At 40.1% G+C, this 15,875-nt stretch overlaps 1 protein-coding gene across 1 annotated transcript in view; it reads right to left on the reverse strand.

The window, feature by feature from the left end:
- cacna1g (calcium channel, voltage-dependent, T type, alpha 1G subunit) overlaps positions 1 to 15,875 on the reverse strand; it is a 230,136-nt gene that overhangs the window by 73,080 nt on the left and 141,181 nt on the right. The window contains exons 17-21 of the mRNA XM_029527030.1: positions 11,878 to 11,971; positions 10,711 to 10,889; positions 9,907 to 10,236; positions 8,722 to 8,883; positions 7,261 to 7,361 (exon numbers count right to left, since the gene is read on the reverse strand). Of these exons, the coding sequence (XP_029382890.1) occupies positions 7,261 to 7,361; positions 8,722 to 8,883; positions 9,907 to 10,236; positions 10,711 to 10,889; positions 11,878 to 11,971 (866 nt within the window). The remainder of the gene's footprint in view (positions 1 to 7,260; positions 7,362 to 8,721; positions 8,884 to 9,906; positions 10,237 to 10,710; positions 10,890 to 11,877; positions 11,972 to 15,875) is intronic.

A 15,875-nucleotide genomic window follows, 5' to 3' on the forward strand; every position in this document is an offset into this window, starting at 1 on the left:
GCAGGAACCCATTACTCCTCTGTTCATGTAAACAACAGCTCCTCCTCATGTACTAACTGATGTCTATCTGATAAGTAGGATTTGAACCACCTTAGTGCAGTTCCTTTAATTCCAATTTCATGTTCCAGTCTCTGTAGTAAAATATTATGATCTATGGTGTCGAATGCAGCACTAAGATCTAGAAGGAGAAGTGTGAAGCTGTTTCTGTGCTATGATGGGCTCTAAATCCTGACTGAAACACTTCAAACAAACTGTTCCCATCTAGATGCTCGTGTAGTTGTTTTACTACAGCTTTCTCAATGATTTTAGAAATAAATGGAAGGTTCAATATGGGTCTATAGTTTGCCAAAACATCTGGATCAAGATTAGGCTTTTTAAGCTGGGATTTGATGACCGCAGTCTTAAGTGCCTGGGGTACATAACCCAGAAATAAAGTCAGATTAATCAAATCTAGAATGAACGGCTCAATTTAAAAAAAAGATCTCTTTAAAGAGGCTAGTTGGTACTGGGTCTAATAGACAGGTTTACGGTCTGGATGATGAAACTATAGAAGCTAGCTCTGAGAGATTCAGAGGTGAGAATGATTCTAGATGTAAAAGAGGCGTCGCAGCTGATTCAGGAGTTGCTGTATTCAGTAGGGGATTTTTATCTAACGTAGGCAAGAGCTGATAAATTCTTTCTCTGATCGTGAGAATTTTATCTGTAAAAAAGTTAATAAAATCATCACTGCTTAGACCTAAGGGGATCACTGTTTCAACTGAGCTATGGCTCTCTGTCAGCCTGGCTACAGTGCTGAAGAGAAACCTGGGGTTGTTCTTGTTTTCTTCTATGAGTGCTGAGTAATCGTTCAGTTATCAGGCTCCTCTTCTATGGAACCAACTTCCAGTATCGGTCCGGGGGGCGGACTCTTTAGTAATTTTCAAGACCAGGCTTAAAACTACTCTTTAGCTATGCTGCTATAGGCCTAGGCTGCCGGGGGAAGACCTGAGCTTCTCTCTCTCTCTCTCTCTCTCTGTCACCCTCTCTTTCTCTCTCCCTCCCTCCTTGCATGCGCTGATAAGAACCATCCTTCTTAAAAAACACCCAGTTCTAAGCAATTATACTGCATTTACTAACCATGTTTTGCCAAAGTCTCTGTCTCTCCCAGTTCCTCTCCTCTCTCTCCCTGTCCTCATCCTGCAGGTGGTGACTCATCACCATCCCATGTTCCTGCAACACCTGCTGGTCCCATATTTCATGAATTCTGCACTACAGCTCAACTCCATGAACTCCATGCAGCAACATGTTCCTGCCTACACCCCCCTCCTCCAATGCCTGTCTCACTCTCTCTCTCTCTCTCTCTCCCCCACTCTCAACCCAACCGGTCGAGGCCGATGGCCGCCGCCCCTGAGCCTGGTTCTGCTCGAGGTTTCTGCCTCTTAAAGGAAGTTTTTCCTTGCCACTGTTGCCAAGTGCTTGCTCATCGGGGGATCTGTTGGGTCTCTTTAAATAAATTTATAAAGAGTTTGGTCTAGACCTGCTCTATATGTAAAGTTCCTTGATGTAACTTTGTAATGATTTGGCGCTATACAAATAAATCTGATTTGATTTGATTTGAGTACAGGGGTCTGTTGTGTAGGGGTAAAACCAAGGCGGGGGAGCAGAACAGAGCAATAGATGCTGGCTTGAACTCAGTGGAGGGTAGGAGAAGGTAAAATATCCTCAGGAGCAGCTCACGAAGCAGTTCTGGGGTGACAGGTTCAAGAGACCCAGAGCCTGAAGACATGGCCAATCTGGAGATGAGTGATGGAGAGTCTTGCATGAAAAGGCGAATAACAATCTAGCAAAGGTGAATATATGCTGTGCTGATAGCAGTAAATGAAGGGCAGCTGTTTCACAGGGGAGTAGAGTTGGCATAATTAGGGAGTGTGGCTTAGCAGACAGAGTGAGTGCTCTCATTCTCTCACTACTCTACTCAATCCCCCCGCATCTCTTGCATCAGTCGAGGCAGATCACCACTGCACCCAGCCAGGTTTTTGGCAACATTGGCAAGGAAGTTTTTCCTTGCCAATGTTGCCAAATGCTTGCTCGTGGAGGGATTTTTTGGGTCTCATTAAATAATTATGTAAAGAGTTTCGTCTAGGGGGAGAGCATGCAAACTCTGGACAGAAAGGCCCCAGGACCTGGAACTGAACCTGCGGCTGTTATTGTGGGGCAAATGCACTAATGTAGGGGATTGTTTTCAAGGTTTCTTTTTTTACTATAAGGTTTAGTTTGTGTTTCTTTATTTGTGTATAGAATATATTTTTGTTGTACTTCATACTGATGAGATTACATGAAAATGTTCTTTTCCCTTTGACTGGAGGAGAGAGCCTGACAAACACACACACTGTTTGCCTCATGTTTCTAATAGCAAAGAAAAGGAACTAGATACTCAGCATTGCATCCAGTGTCTTTTTATGAAGACAACACAACACAGAGTGGGATGGAAGAAGTCCAGGCAGCACCGCAAGCACATCAATTACACATAAAGGCAAAGTCAATCACTCCTTCAGGGTATATGCAGGAATCCTGAGGTTAATTTCAATACCTTTCTAAGACCACACAAAGACCATCTCAACATATTTTAAGACCTCATCACCTCTTCAAACTGTAATCAGCATCACATATTTCACTTACTTCGTTGTAGTTTGCAATTAAAATTATAGAGTACAACCAACAACAGAACTCTGATCAGCTGCGATACAACATAACACAAAAGAAGAAATTAACAAATTAACAAATTAACCAAGGCAAGGTTACAACATTTGACAATCTGCCTCTCAACTATTCACAAGGAAAACCTGGTGACTAATATAAATACAGATCAATACTCACGACGTGCCTCAGTTTTTGCATACTGTGCACGTGCTGATCTGGCAGTCCAAGCTTGCTGCACATCTTTTTTTTTTTTTGTTGTTGTTGTTGTTTTTGTCTGGGTTTTGAGTGCATGTTGCACATAAAGTGATTAAATAATGGGGTGCTGCTGGCCTTTGACCAGACCACCCTAAATCACCAGAGTGGCTTTTTTCCCTTTGTTATTTTTTTTAATGGTTTTGGGAAATGTAATGAAGTATAACAGTGCGTTTTATTTTTGAAATGTAGTGAAACGAATGTGAAAGTCACCAGAAATAAAATACCTCAAGTAACATCCCCTCCTCAACAATAAAAATTTGAGTGTTGAATATAGACTATAATGAAGGAAGGAAATGCCAGTGCTTTGTCAAATAAGTGTTACTGTCATAATCCCCTCCTGGTTTTCCCCTCAACCACCCCACTCTACCTGCCTGCCTACCTCTCCTAATCAAGATCATCAGACTCCCCTGTTCCTCCCAGCTGGCTCTAATCACCCAGCCTTGCCTTCACCAGCTCCTCCACACTCACTTTCTAACAGATTCTTGTCATGTCATGCATTACTCTCCAGCACTCTTTTCCAGACTGACAGACCTGCCTTCTTCCTCTGACCATGTCTTCTCATCTCTGCCCTAGTAACCTGGCCTGCCTTTTGCCTTTGGACTTTGCATCTGCCTGCAGCCTGCCCAGGCCCCTCTCCGAAGTGTCCTGCCACATTCAGAACTTTGACTGTGCTCACCGATTGGGCATCCCAATTATTATCTGGACTTTTGAACATACTTAGCAAAGTTGTGAACTGTTTCGGTCTGGGTTCATGCTGTTGTTGGGTCTCACCTCACACCCATTACAAATACAAGATTGGTTGACAATGACATTTTGTTTTTGTTTTTGTTTTTTTTTGACAAATAAGCCTTTCAATGTGAGCGTTGAACGTGATCATGCAGTTTTACAAAAATCCCTCTATGAATATAATCTTTATACTTTATCTTTATAAGCCATTTGATAATCAAAGTTCATTCAATACTACACATGAAATGTAATATATTATATCCTCCTTTACAGTGTTTGAATTTGGAATTAAGTGTGACACCGCACAAAATTAAGTGGTTTCACTCACTCACTCATCTTTTACCACTTATCCATTTCCGGGTTGTGGGGGTTACTGGAACCAATCCCAGCCCACATTGTGTAAGGGTGGGCCAGTCCATTACAGGGCCAACATACATAAACAGACAGAGATGAACAAGCACTCACACTCAGACCAATGGACAAATTAAAGCCACCAATTAACCTAAATATTCATGTCTTTGGACAGTGGGAGAAAACCGGAGTACCTGGAGGAATCTCACGCAAGCACTGGGAGATCATGCAAACTTTGGACAGAAAGGCAACAGTAGTAAACAACTATGCCGCCATGATGCCACATTAAGTGGCTATTTAAATCGATTATTAGACTCAATTTAAACATTTTTGAGTGCACATATCTTTACAATTCCAGGAATGGAATTAACATAACATAAAACCAAAAAAACAACTAAGCTGAGTTTTACTATCTAATCCAATAGTGTTATTTTAACTTTCATTTGCAAGTTTCACTATTTTATGTCATTTTAACTCTCAAGAGCATGGCCCTATCACAGGGGTAATCAATTAAAATTCAAACAGGTCAAATAGTTTTGTTTTTTTGGTTTTTTTTGCCTCGAAAAGGGATGGACCACATAATGTCTAAATTGCATCCCATGACCTATCCCTGTCAAATCAAATCATAACCTTGTATTTCCTTTTCTTTTCTTGTTTCTTTTTTTTTCTCTGCATTTGTCCTCAGAGTTTAACACCACAGATTGTCATTATATGAGATGGATGTTTGATTGCAGTTGACCTTTGTGTGGCAGGGAGGGCAGTGCTACGCCTCAGTGAATATAGGGGGGAATTAAGGGACAGAGAAGCCATGGAAGAATGAACAGGGGTAGGAACTGGTTGAGTGAAGGAGAATGTGCTTTTCCTGTCACATCATTCAGAATTAAGAGAGTCCAGAGGTTTTCTGTGCAGATCTCTGGACAGATGGGAGTCCAGGTATGAGAAGATGTCCCCAAAGAGGAGCAGAGTCAAAGATAGGGAAAATAGTGATGGAATTAAAGAAACAGGAACAGCTCAGCCCATTTTATGTAGGATTCATCAATTCTTCATGATACAACCCAACACAAGCTGGCAAGTGACACCACGCATGCATGTGGGCATTCCCAAACTATGAGCTAATTCCATCACCAGGCCCCAGTGTTGGGTCAGGGCTTGGCTGCCCATTCCCATCCCCCTGTGTGCAGGAGTGCATGAGATACCAAGCCTAGAGAGCCACTGTAGCCATGTGGCACACTGCAGTGTCCGCTGTGCCAGGCGGGCAACGGAAAACAGCACCGAACACCGAACAGAAAGAAATGAACCTTTAAGACGAAAGAAGTGGATACAGGCAGTAAGATGAGAGGCGCCATCATCGGCTACACATCAGGCTTGAAGACCAGGCAGAGTCTTCTGGTTTGTGGTTGCATCATTTAACCAAATAGCAATAAAAATTTAGGCTACATACACGCTATTACATCATCATTTTAATAGCTTTTAAAATAGCTTTTCAAATGTGCCCCACTTTATGGGGTTAAAACATAGTTGGTGGATGTGCATTAGCCTAGGTTAGTTTCAGCTCCCAAAGTTAGCCTTGCCAATTCAGCAACCTTAACTTAGAGTTAAAATGATTTGCAGCTATATATGCCACTGATTATCAGTGATGGGTCTAACAAACAGAAACCTTTGGACTGTCTGGCTGCTGTTAAGAGCTGGTTATCAGCAAATTTCCTGCTACTTAACTCAGCCAAGACAGAGATGCTACTTGTTAGACCATCAAAGTAGAGCCACCTACAGGATACCTTTACTCTGTCTCAAGATGACTGTGTTATTCATGGTGGAGACAGAGTGAGGAATCTTGGTGTGGTCTTTGATAACACGCTTTCTTCTATTTTTCTTTCTTCTATCTCCACATTAAAGAGATTACAAGAGTTGCTTTCCAAAAAAAAGCACTCATGGTCTGCAAATGGTTCAAAATGCTGCAGCTCGTATCCTGACTGGAGTCGGTAGATTCGATTACATTACCTCAGTGCTGGCCTCCTTACCCAGGCTTCCAAATTATTATTCGATATCAACAGCCAGAAGTGGCAAAAGTACTCATAATCTGTACTTAAGTAGAAGTAGAGATACATGTGTAAAAAAATATGTAAAAGTAGAAGTACTGATTCAACTCCTTTGCTCAAGTAAAAGTACAGGCTCTGAAATGTACTTTTGAAGTAAAAGTAAAAAGTAAGGATTATTTTTTGCAATTAATGAAACACAATACATCTTTTGATAAAGACTTTTCCACCAAGCAGAGAGGGTAGAAGCAATCATGGGGATTTGAAGCAGTTATATCACTTGAGGGTCATAGTAATGAAGAGTAGGTCAGAGATACTGTTGTGACAATCTACCTGTTCAAATTCAAGCCAGGAGCTGTAATCTGCTTTTGGATTTATCCATTTAGTGATATATTGCAACTGAATTGCCAAGCAGTAATTCATGAAATTTGGTGCATCCAATCCTCCTTCCGATTTAATTTTTGAAAGGGTATTCTTGTCTTTTTGTCCTTTTAGTAGAATTTTATAATGTAAATTCTGGGACCACTGGGTTTGAATGGGATTATGTAGAAAAAATGATTGATTTGTAGTAAAAAATTTTATTTTAACCGTAGATATATGCCCCATAAGAGTGATAGGAAGATTGTTACAGTGGCCCAGATCATCACAGATTTTGTCCAGGAGTGCATCAACAATCAACAATCAACAAATCAAGTATTTGATATTGCCTGCAGGGAGGGAAAGTTGGACATTTTGGTCTGCAGGTTCCCATGCATTCTCCGTTATTGGTAATATTGTTGATCTGGACGAGTTAATCGAGTAGTCAGAGAGGGCTGAGAAATTGGAGATGCATGCATTTGTAGCTCCTTTTCATTTCAGCAATACTTATTTTTTGTGTTCACATTAAATACACATTTGGGTACCGTGCCTTGATTAAACAGCGGTCTGGAGGGTTAATACATGTTTTGGGGTATCACCGGTCTGGACAAAAACGTTGGTCAGGACCCAGCCCGTGGTCCACCATTTGGTGATATACATATACTTTGAATATTTAATTCTAAATTAAAATTAAAATAAAATACACAGCATAATTTAGCTTAACTACAACAAGAAAGAGAAACATCAAACTTCCAATACTGTTGTGTACCCATTCCATGAATAAGTAAAAATGTTCATATTGTATATAGAAAGCTGCAAAGGAAAGATGCAATGAGATAAGTGGAGGGGTAAATACTACCTGGACTCTGGAGGGAAGAGGTAGAGTGACCAGGTGTTTCTCTGTCGACACCATTCTGGCTGTTTCTTCTCCAGCCAGTGGAATAATCTGGCAAGTCGACCCTGCAGGGAGTAGCAAAACATTTATTTCACAATGTATTTAAAATAGAAAAACAAATGTTTTATTCATTCATTCCTTCATCTTCTACCGCTTTATTTATATTGGGCGAACCACAATGCTGCCTTGCTGCCGTTGCTTCTTTTTTTTTACAGTTTATTTTCATGGGACTTCTAAAGTTCCACAGTTATCTTTCCTCTGTAGAAACATAACATAAATTTCACAGCTTTAACTCCACATCTCTGAACATAACATTTATCCTTATATATACTTAAGCTTGCCAAAATGATTTACAGCTGTTTTGTGATGAATGGTTAATTATGGTGTTATTTTCTGTCTCATTCCTGAGCACACAGTTGGAATTTTGTCGCACAGGAAAATAAATGTTTAAAATACACTATATACATTTTGATTGCTTAGGTTAAGTTATTCTCTGCTCAAGAACATTTTGCATACAAAAATCTTCTTTGCTTGTTTCATGTATTTCCCAGTTCCTCATTGATTTTTATCCACAGTCACACAATGCTAGTTTCTCACTCAGTTTCTCCCTTGTGCCACAACACCAGCTAAAGATATGAACAACATATTTTTGATGAGTATCTAATAATTGATTTATGTCACTGAAATACTTGTGGTGCTGTCACATCTTTATAAATACATCTCCACATCAAGTCATTGGCTAATACTTTGAATTTGTTGTAATTAAGTGTAGAACGTTCAACATCACCATGGTGCACTGAAGCCTAATTTTAGTTGTTTCACTACAGTTAGATATTTTCTTCATTCAGTCTTTATGAAATCCCTATTGCCATTCTATACATTATTATTTTTTGCCAATTACAACAAAGTCAATTTGGTAGTTTGCTAATGCAAACCAAAAACAATAGCATTATTACATCCCATCACAATAGTTTAAGTTTGCAAACCTAACGGCAAACAAAGATAACACGAAAGTGGGTTTATAGCCACTGGTAGACACACAGTTGGTAGCCATATCCTGACTCTAGCTTTACTCAAATTTTTAACAGAATAATAGGTGGGTTTGTTTTTAGTCATACACTGATTGAGGACGTGTGGACATGTTTTAATTGTTATCCAGGATGGAAACATTTTGAAATAATATAAAAGCTTTATTTTACTTATTCACTTGTGCAAACCACTCCTTTGTGTGTCTTCACTCTCTTGCTTGCTCAACTGCCACTGTGTACTCTTTTTCTTGTTGAGCTGGCAAAGACTGGCCAACTTCAATAGCATGTTTACAGGCTGCAACCAATGTGTTCACCATAGGATAGTTGTAAAATAGGCTGGAAGGACATTTTCATTCAAAAAGATAGAGCTGCAGGTAACACATGAGCATTGACTGACCAGACTGAGCTCCTCCTCTGCATTTTCATCTTCAGTGTTGTCTTCTAATGAGGAGTCTGTTGGACCCAGGACTGAAAGAGAGCCCTTTCCATTGCAGTCACAATGCTCTGTGGGTTGTAAATGGCTGAGTGAGGGGCACCTGGAGCGGTGCAAGTTGGGTACCTACACAGGGAAAAAGGAAAAATAAAATAGACAAGTGAAATACAATCTTCTCAAGTCCGCATAATCCATTATCTATACCAGTTATCTGTCAGGTCATAGGGCAGCTGGAGCCAGTCCCAGTAACTGGGTGAGGGTGGGGTGAGAAAGGGTTGCTAGTCTCCTTACAGGGCCAACATACAGGCATAAACAGCAATTCACACTCCACTCCACTCATGGTCTATGTGAAATTCAGAGTCACTAATTAACCTAAAGGTGCATGTATTTGGACTGTGACAGAAAGCCACAGAATTGTATGCAAACTACACACAGAAAGTCCCAGATTCCAAGTTTGCAACTAGAACCTGCTTGCTTTAAGGAACTACCCTCCTATGATTATTTATACATTTGGTATACACTTTGCTGTTGCTCCGCAATAAGAAAGTCCCGGTTTCGGTTCCCAGCCTTGGGCCTTTCTGTATGGTGTTTGCATGTTTCCCCGTGTCTGTGTCAGTTTCCTCCCACCATCCAAAGACATGCATGTATAGGTTAACTGGTGACTCTAAATTGTCCATAGGTGAGCATAAGTAGTTGTTCGTCTCTGTTTGTCTTTGTGTGATGGCCCTGGGATGGACTGCGGACCTGTCCAGGGTGCACCCCGCCCTCACCCAGAACATTGGCTGGGATTGGCCCCAGCACCCCCTGCAACCTGGAAACAGAAAAGCAGCAGAAGATGAAAGACATTTTGTGCCATAAAGAGAGTTCCCTTTTTGCCATATATCCATAGACATGGTTCTATATGGTAGATGTACGTTACAACACTGCTGGAAGAGGGTTAGGGTTAGAAATAGAAAAATTAAATAAATATATAAAACAGATATAAAATACATACTTTAAGTTAATACTGTTATGGGCCTACAGTTTTTGGAGCTGTTGGTATTAATCCAAACTATTTAATTTCTGCTCTATGTCACGATTCATACTCTCAGCACTCTGAGGATTGGCAAGTTGTAGGCCATAAAATGATGGATGGTGCGAGAGGTCTACCTGTAGCAGAGCATCAGGTTCCAAATCAATGGAGCTCTGAGTCTCAACTGACTCCATCCTCTGATGTCCAGGACCTCTTTGTGACTGTGACATGGAGTCTGTCCTGGCCAGGGAGTTGTGATCATCCTCCATCAACCCACCTCCTCCACCCTCCCCTTCTTCTGAGCTGGAGCCACCCTCCCCAGAGAGGAGCGACTGTCGCTCCCCTGACTGCCACTTCTGGCGTTTGAGTGACGGGGCATGAACCAGGCTGTTCCAGCTGGATCGTTGGCTGGTCCAGCTGCTTCCAGAGCTCCATGGGACACAGGGAGTAGTGCTGTGGCCACTTGTCTGGGGCAGGATGGTAAAGGGAGGCTACAATAAAAATCATGAGACAAAAAAGGTGTTTTCAAAGTAATCTGGATGTCGGTCTTTAATGTGAATAACCAAGCTTAACTGTATTGATTCAGTTTTATGTTAGCTTAATTGAATTGAGAGTCCCACTGACACACAGGAGAAGACGTAGAGATCTGGACCTTTTTTTTTCAGGTCTTTATCCCAATAATCAGTTTGTCAAATATAGATGCAGCAGAATTATGGACTGGCATACCACATCAATCATCAGTCTGTATGTATGACCTCAAAACCTCTGCAGGAAACATACAGAAAGACACTGTGTGAATCGCATGAGCTGCGGTAACTTCAGACACTTAACCCCTTACACATGTATTAATATTTGCTTTGTTACACCCCAGATCAGGGGAATTACACTTGAGAACTGCCTTATGTTTTGGTGTATGTGAAAATACTAATAAAAACACTAACCAGGGATTTTTCATAACAGGCTGGGTCTATAGAAACATTGCTGCCACGCCGGGACTCATAGCCCAAGGTAGGGTCACCTCCAATAGGCAGCTTAGGTACAGGCATGGGGGTGGGAGCTGTGTGGGTAATTTGAGGTGGAGTCAGACTGGTCTTCAGATCCATGTGACCATTCGCAGGCACTACTAGTAAAGGGAAGAGGGATACGATCACGTGATTCAGGATTCAGGTGAGAGTATTTTAAATTTATACTCTATTCTAAATGTGGTTAAATGGAAAGAACAGAGCATCAAATGAGCGAAAGGAACGAAACGATTAAAGAGAAAAAAGAAAGATTTGTTTAAAAAAACAATTGCAAGAAAAAAGGGATGGAAAAAAAGAAGCTCATGGGGGCAAAAAGATTCAGAGGAAAATGAAAGCACGAAATAGAATGAAAAATTTGGGATCAGCAAGAGGAGGGGTGCCATGCCGATCCAGTAATGTGACACATCATCCTTAAAAATGTATGCGTCATGATGTTATTGGTCAATTTTTCAGCCAGACATTCACAGGATGTGTGGTGAATATTTTTATGTGTGACAGCAACACAAATAGATTATATTCAGAGGGGGATGCAAACGTGCTGAGAAAATGTATATTCATCTGTCCCAGCTGTGTAATCAGTTCTATACAGAACAACCAAAGATTATACTGTATGTCTGGGAGTTGTAGCCCAGTGTTTCCATTGGGTCTTTCACTCTGCAGTACGGTAATCGGAAGGGATGGGAACTGCTGTGTTAGTAATTATGGATTAAGCTGATGAGTTGATGCTCTGCAGAGCAATAGGCAGCCACATGCCCTCTGAGGGTGGTCACAGACCAGTGGGAAAGACTGAGACAAGGTGTGGGGAGGTTTGCAGAGGGTGACATTTCCATGGCTTAGACCTAATTTACTAAATTCATCATAACAATTTACATGCAATTTGAAATGTTGTATGCTTGAAACACAACATGTAATGTAATGTACAGGTACAGAACAAAATGAGGGAAAGAATATGTGAACTGTGCAATCACTGAAGACAAATTTTGGAGGGTGTTCAAAATCACAGAGGATTGACTCAATCCTCCTAGAGCATCAAACAAATAAACAGTGTGTTATATGTTATACAAATGGTGTTTGTGCATGCCTCACCTGCAGAAGCTGATGAATCTTTCTTGCAGCCATTAACATCATCCATACTTTGTGTGAAGCAATCAATTTCTGAACCTGATTTAGAAGCATCACCCTTGACACAAAAACAAAAGAGGAACACTCCTGTGAAAATCTTGTTGGGATTAGTTGACAGAAAGGTGTGCTGAATTGCCTGTGAAAGAATATCCCTGCTCAACTCCTAAAATATCACATCAGACATGGTTTAAATTTGACCTAGAATCAGTCAGTCCTGTAGCATCTAACCTTGTCTGCATGAAGCTAGGTAAGGTTCTAATTTCCTTTATTCCAGAGTTCAACTGTCAAAGGGTCTTTCTCTGTTTACTTTCCTTTTTGCTCTCTCACTGCTCGGTGTACTAATTGTTATTATCTATCTATCTATCTTTAATCACACAAAATCTGTTGTTGGTAGGTAGTTAAATGTCTTTTATTTTTTTTACAGATTATGTCAATTTAACAGGACACATTAAGGGACTAGTAAAATATGTTTGATTGATATCATAATGATTTCTGACTGTGCATATCCAGTGTGCTGATGGTGACTATGCTGGGGGAATTTTGTGAAGATTAAGTATATTGAAAAAAAGGTTAGACTATTTTTGTTTTAAAGGAGAAAGAAATGTTGAGATGATAGCTTTCTAGGGTGTGCCAAACTCAGTGTAAATCCCTGGTCCTGAAATGGTCAGTTTGAAAACTGATGATGTAATCTCAGTTACATCACTTCAGTAAGAATGCAAATGGGAGACAGAGGATGGCTCTTTATAGGTAGTGAGGTGGTGTATTGTGAGTGTGGTATGTGTGTCTGTTAGGATTGAAACCTACCACTGCTGCCCTGTGTATTTGGATTTAACATTAAGTAAATTATAATGACATCAAAATTATAAAATCTAACACTGCAGTGAGGGATTCAGATTAGATTGTTTTGACCATGTTCACTGTGTATTTCAGATCACAAATTTAGCTTATTTTAAATGTAAACTACTATACAACGGAGGCTGAGATTCATGTCAGTACTTTTGCAGTTGTTGGAAAATAAAATATTCGATATATTCTAACAGAAGTTAGAGAAAAAAAAAAGGAATGGGTGAGGAAAGCAGGTTGTGAGGGAAGGCAAAGATGGCACCGGGGTATGCAATGGAGATTGGGAAGGCAGAGCTCCAGCGCTGTACATACCCCTGAGTCTACAGGTAGCTGGATTTGGCTCAGCTGGCCATGCAAGTCTTCCCGTTTGGTCACTTCCTATAGTGGAAGGGTTAGGTTTTGGGATCAGTGCAGTCACAGGAGAGGGAAGCGTGGATAGGAAAAGAGGCACAAAGGTAAGAAGTGGTACCATAATAGTGGAGAAGAGCAGAAGGAAAAAGTTAAAGGAGGTTCAGCATGTTTTAGCATTTGAACCATACACACATGCTGTCCACATAAACTACTGTACAATAGAACATATCTATGTAGATCACAGTGTGCAGTATTGCAAATGTATTATGGTCACCTCAATTAATCAAAAACATGTCAGAGAAACAGTCATATTTTACTGACCATTCGATCCATTATAATATTGTTGTTCACAAGTGCAAATATATAAGTTTAATGGCAGCACAGAACAGATTTGCATTGTTTAGTATGGAAGCAATTGACATGTCAAGTGTCTCTAAGTGTGAATGGTGCATGCTGGCCTATTTGTTTATTTACACCTTGGAAAGTCTGATCAAAATACAGACATTCTTTCCATTTCCTTTTTATGAAGACAGTGGCAGTGCACTCTATGCAGCAGATATTGGATTGTGTCAGACTGTCATGCAAAGAAGTGAGTGTTAGAGATGGGCAATAGATGAGAACAGGAATAAATGTAGTTTGGAATAGATCACACAAAAGCAATTGTCTATTATGAGTTCCCGTCACCTGAGTCATAATTGTAAAAGATTGAATCTGAGTTGCTAGAAGCTTCACTTTCAAGGGGCAGACAGAGAAATATTGTTTTTAATGGTTTTTGTTCACCATTTGTGACATTTCCAGATAAATTGTAACAGACCAACTATCTCTGTACCCTTTTTTCAAGACATGGGAAGCTGGCAAGGTGTCTCTCTGGAAGTTTTGTTTTGTTTGCAGTATTCATTCATTCACTTATCCATTTTTGGGTCACAGGGGATGCTGGAGCCAATCCCAGCTTATGTTGCCCTTTTTTGCAGTGTGCACACACAAAACGTGTGATCGATCCCAGACCAAAATCTGATAGATCTTATAGATCTTTCCAGTTGTTTCCATTCAAACTCGAAAATTTAAAAAACAGTTCTAGTTACCAGTTACCAATTTTACTCCAGTATATTTTCCACCTGGTCCTTACTCAGAGGTTCTATCGGAGTTCTCTGACTTTCAGAGTTCCTTTCAGAATTAGTACTTAAGGAAAGATAAAATCATTATAGTGGGTGATTTCAGTCTTCATGTACATGTCAGTGACAGCCTTAGGTCTGCATTTAAGTCATTACTGGACTCAACTGGATTTTCTAATTGAATCAACCCACGCACTCTTTCAATCACGCCATTGAACTTTATTTCAATTCCCAAAAACCCTTTTCTCTCTGACCATTACATAATACATTTGAGTTTACAATAATTGGCTGCACAGCATCTAAGAATAAATTCAACAATAGCAGATGTTTGTCTGACATTGCTTTGGCCAAATTTAAGGAGAATATTCAGTTATCATTTGCTAAATTGCTTAAATTCGATAGAGGACTTCTCTGCTACACAGATTGACGACCTTGTGAATGGCACTATGGTCTCATTATGTTCAAATCTTGATTCTGTTGCGCCTCTGTTTTTAGAGGGGAGAGAGAAGGTAATGAAACAGAGGAGGCTTGCACCTTGGTATAATCCTCCAGTTCATGTCTTAAAGCAAACATCATGGCAGCTGGGAAGGAAATGGTCCCATAATATTGATGAATTCAACTTAGTCTGAAAAGAAATCTTGAAAAGATATAAAAAAAGATATTAGCATTGCCAGAAGCTCCTACAATTCAGCTCTGATAGATGAAAACAAAAATAATCCCAGGTTTCTCTTCAGTACTGTAGCCAGGTTGACCATGAATCATAGCACAGTGGCGCCATAGATTCATTTTAGCTCTTAGCAGCAATGGTTTTCTGGGCTTTTTCACTATAGTGACAAAATAGTAATAATCTGAGACAAAATTCTAAAGCTTTTACCTGCAATTGGCAGTTGTCTACTACCAAATGAAGCAGCTTCTCAATCAGCTGTAACACTTGCTTTGTATTTGAAATCTTTTTCAAACTTTAAATCTCTCCAAGCTAGTTTCTATAGTTTCATCATCGAAACCATCAACTTCTCTTTTAGACCCAGTACCTACCAGGCTATTTAAAGATGTTTTTCCATTAATTATCACGTACATTCTGGATCAATGTGAGTTTATCTCTCGGTTATGTACCACAGCCATTCAGGATTCCTTTTATCAAACGTCTCTTCAAAAAGCCTAATCTGGATCCAGATGTTTTGGCTAATTATAGACCCATATCTAGCCTACCTTCTATCTCCAAGGTTCTTCAATACTTTACTATTATTCCACACTTTACATTATTCTATACATTACATTACATGACATTATTCCATACTTGTCCTGTTAGATATTAGTGCTGCTGTTCACACCATTGATCATAATATTCTGTTACAAAGGCTGAAGCATGATATTGGGATCAAAGGAGCCGCACTATACTGGTTTAAATCATATTTATCAGAAAGATACCATGCTGTTCCTCATGAACTCATGGGGTTCTACAGGGTTCTGTCCTTATACTAAATATTATCCAGAAGATAAGCATCAATTTGAGCAACGCAGCAGTCATGGGTTTGGCTGGGCCTGGGGCCTTTCTGTGTGGCGTTTCCACAGGCAACCCGTGCCTATGTGGGTTTCCTCCAGGTACTCCTGTTTCCTCCCACTGTTAATTGGTGACTCTAAATTGTCTGTAGGACT

Source organism: Echeneis naucrates, chromosome 19, assembly GCF_900963305.1.
Source record: "Echeneis naucrates chromosome 19, fEcheNa1.1, whole genome shotgun sequence".
Classification (NCBI taxonomy): Eukaryota; Metazoa; Chordata; class Actinopteri; order Carangiformes; family Echeneidae; genus Echeneis; species Echeneis naucrates.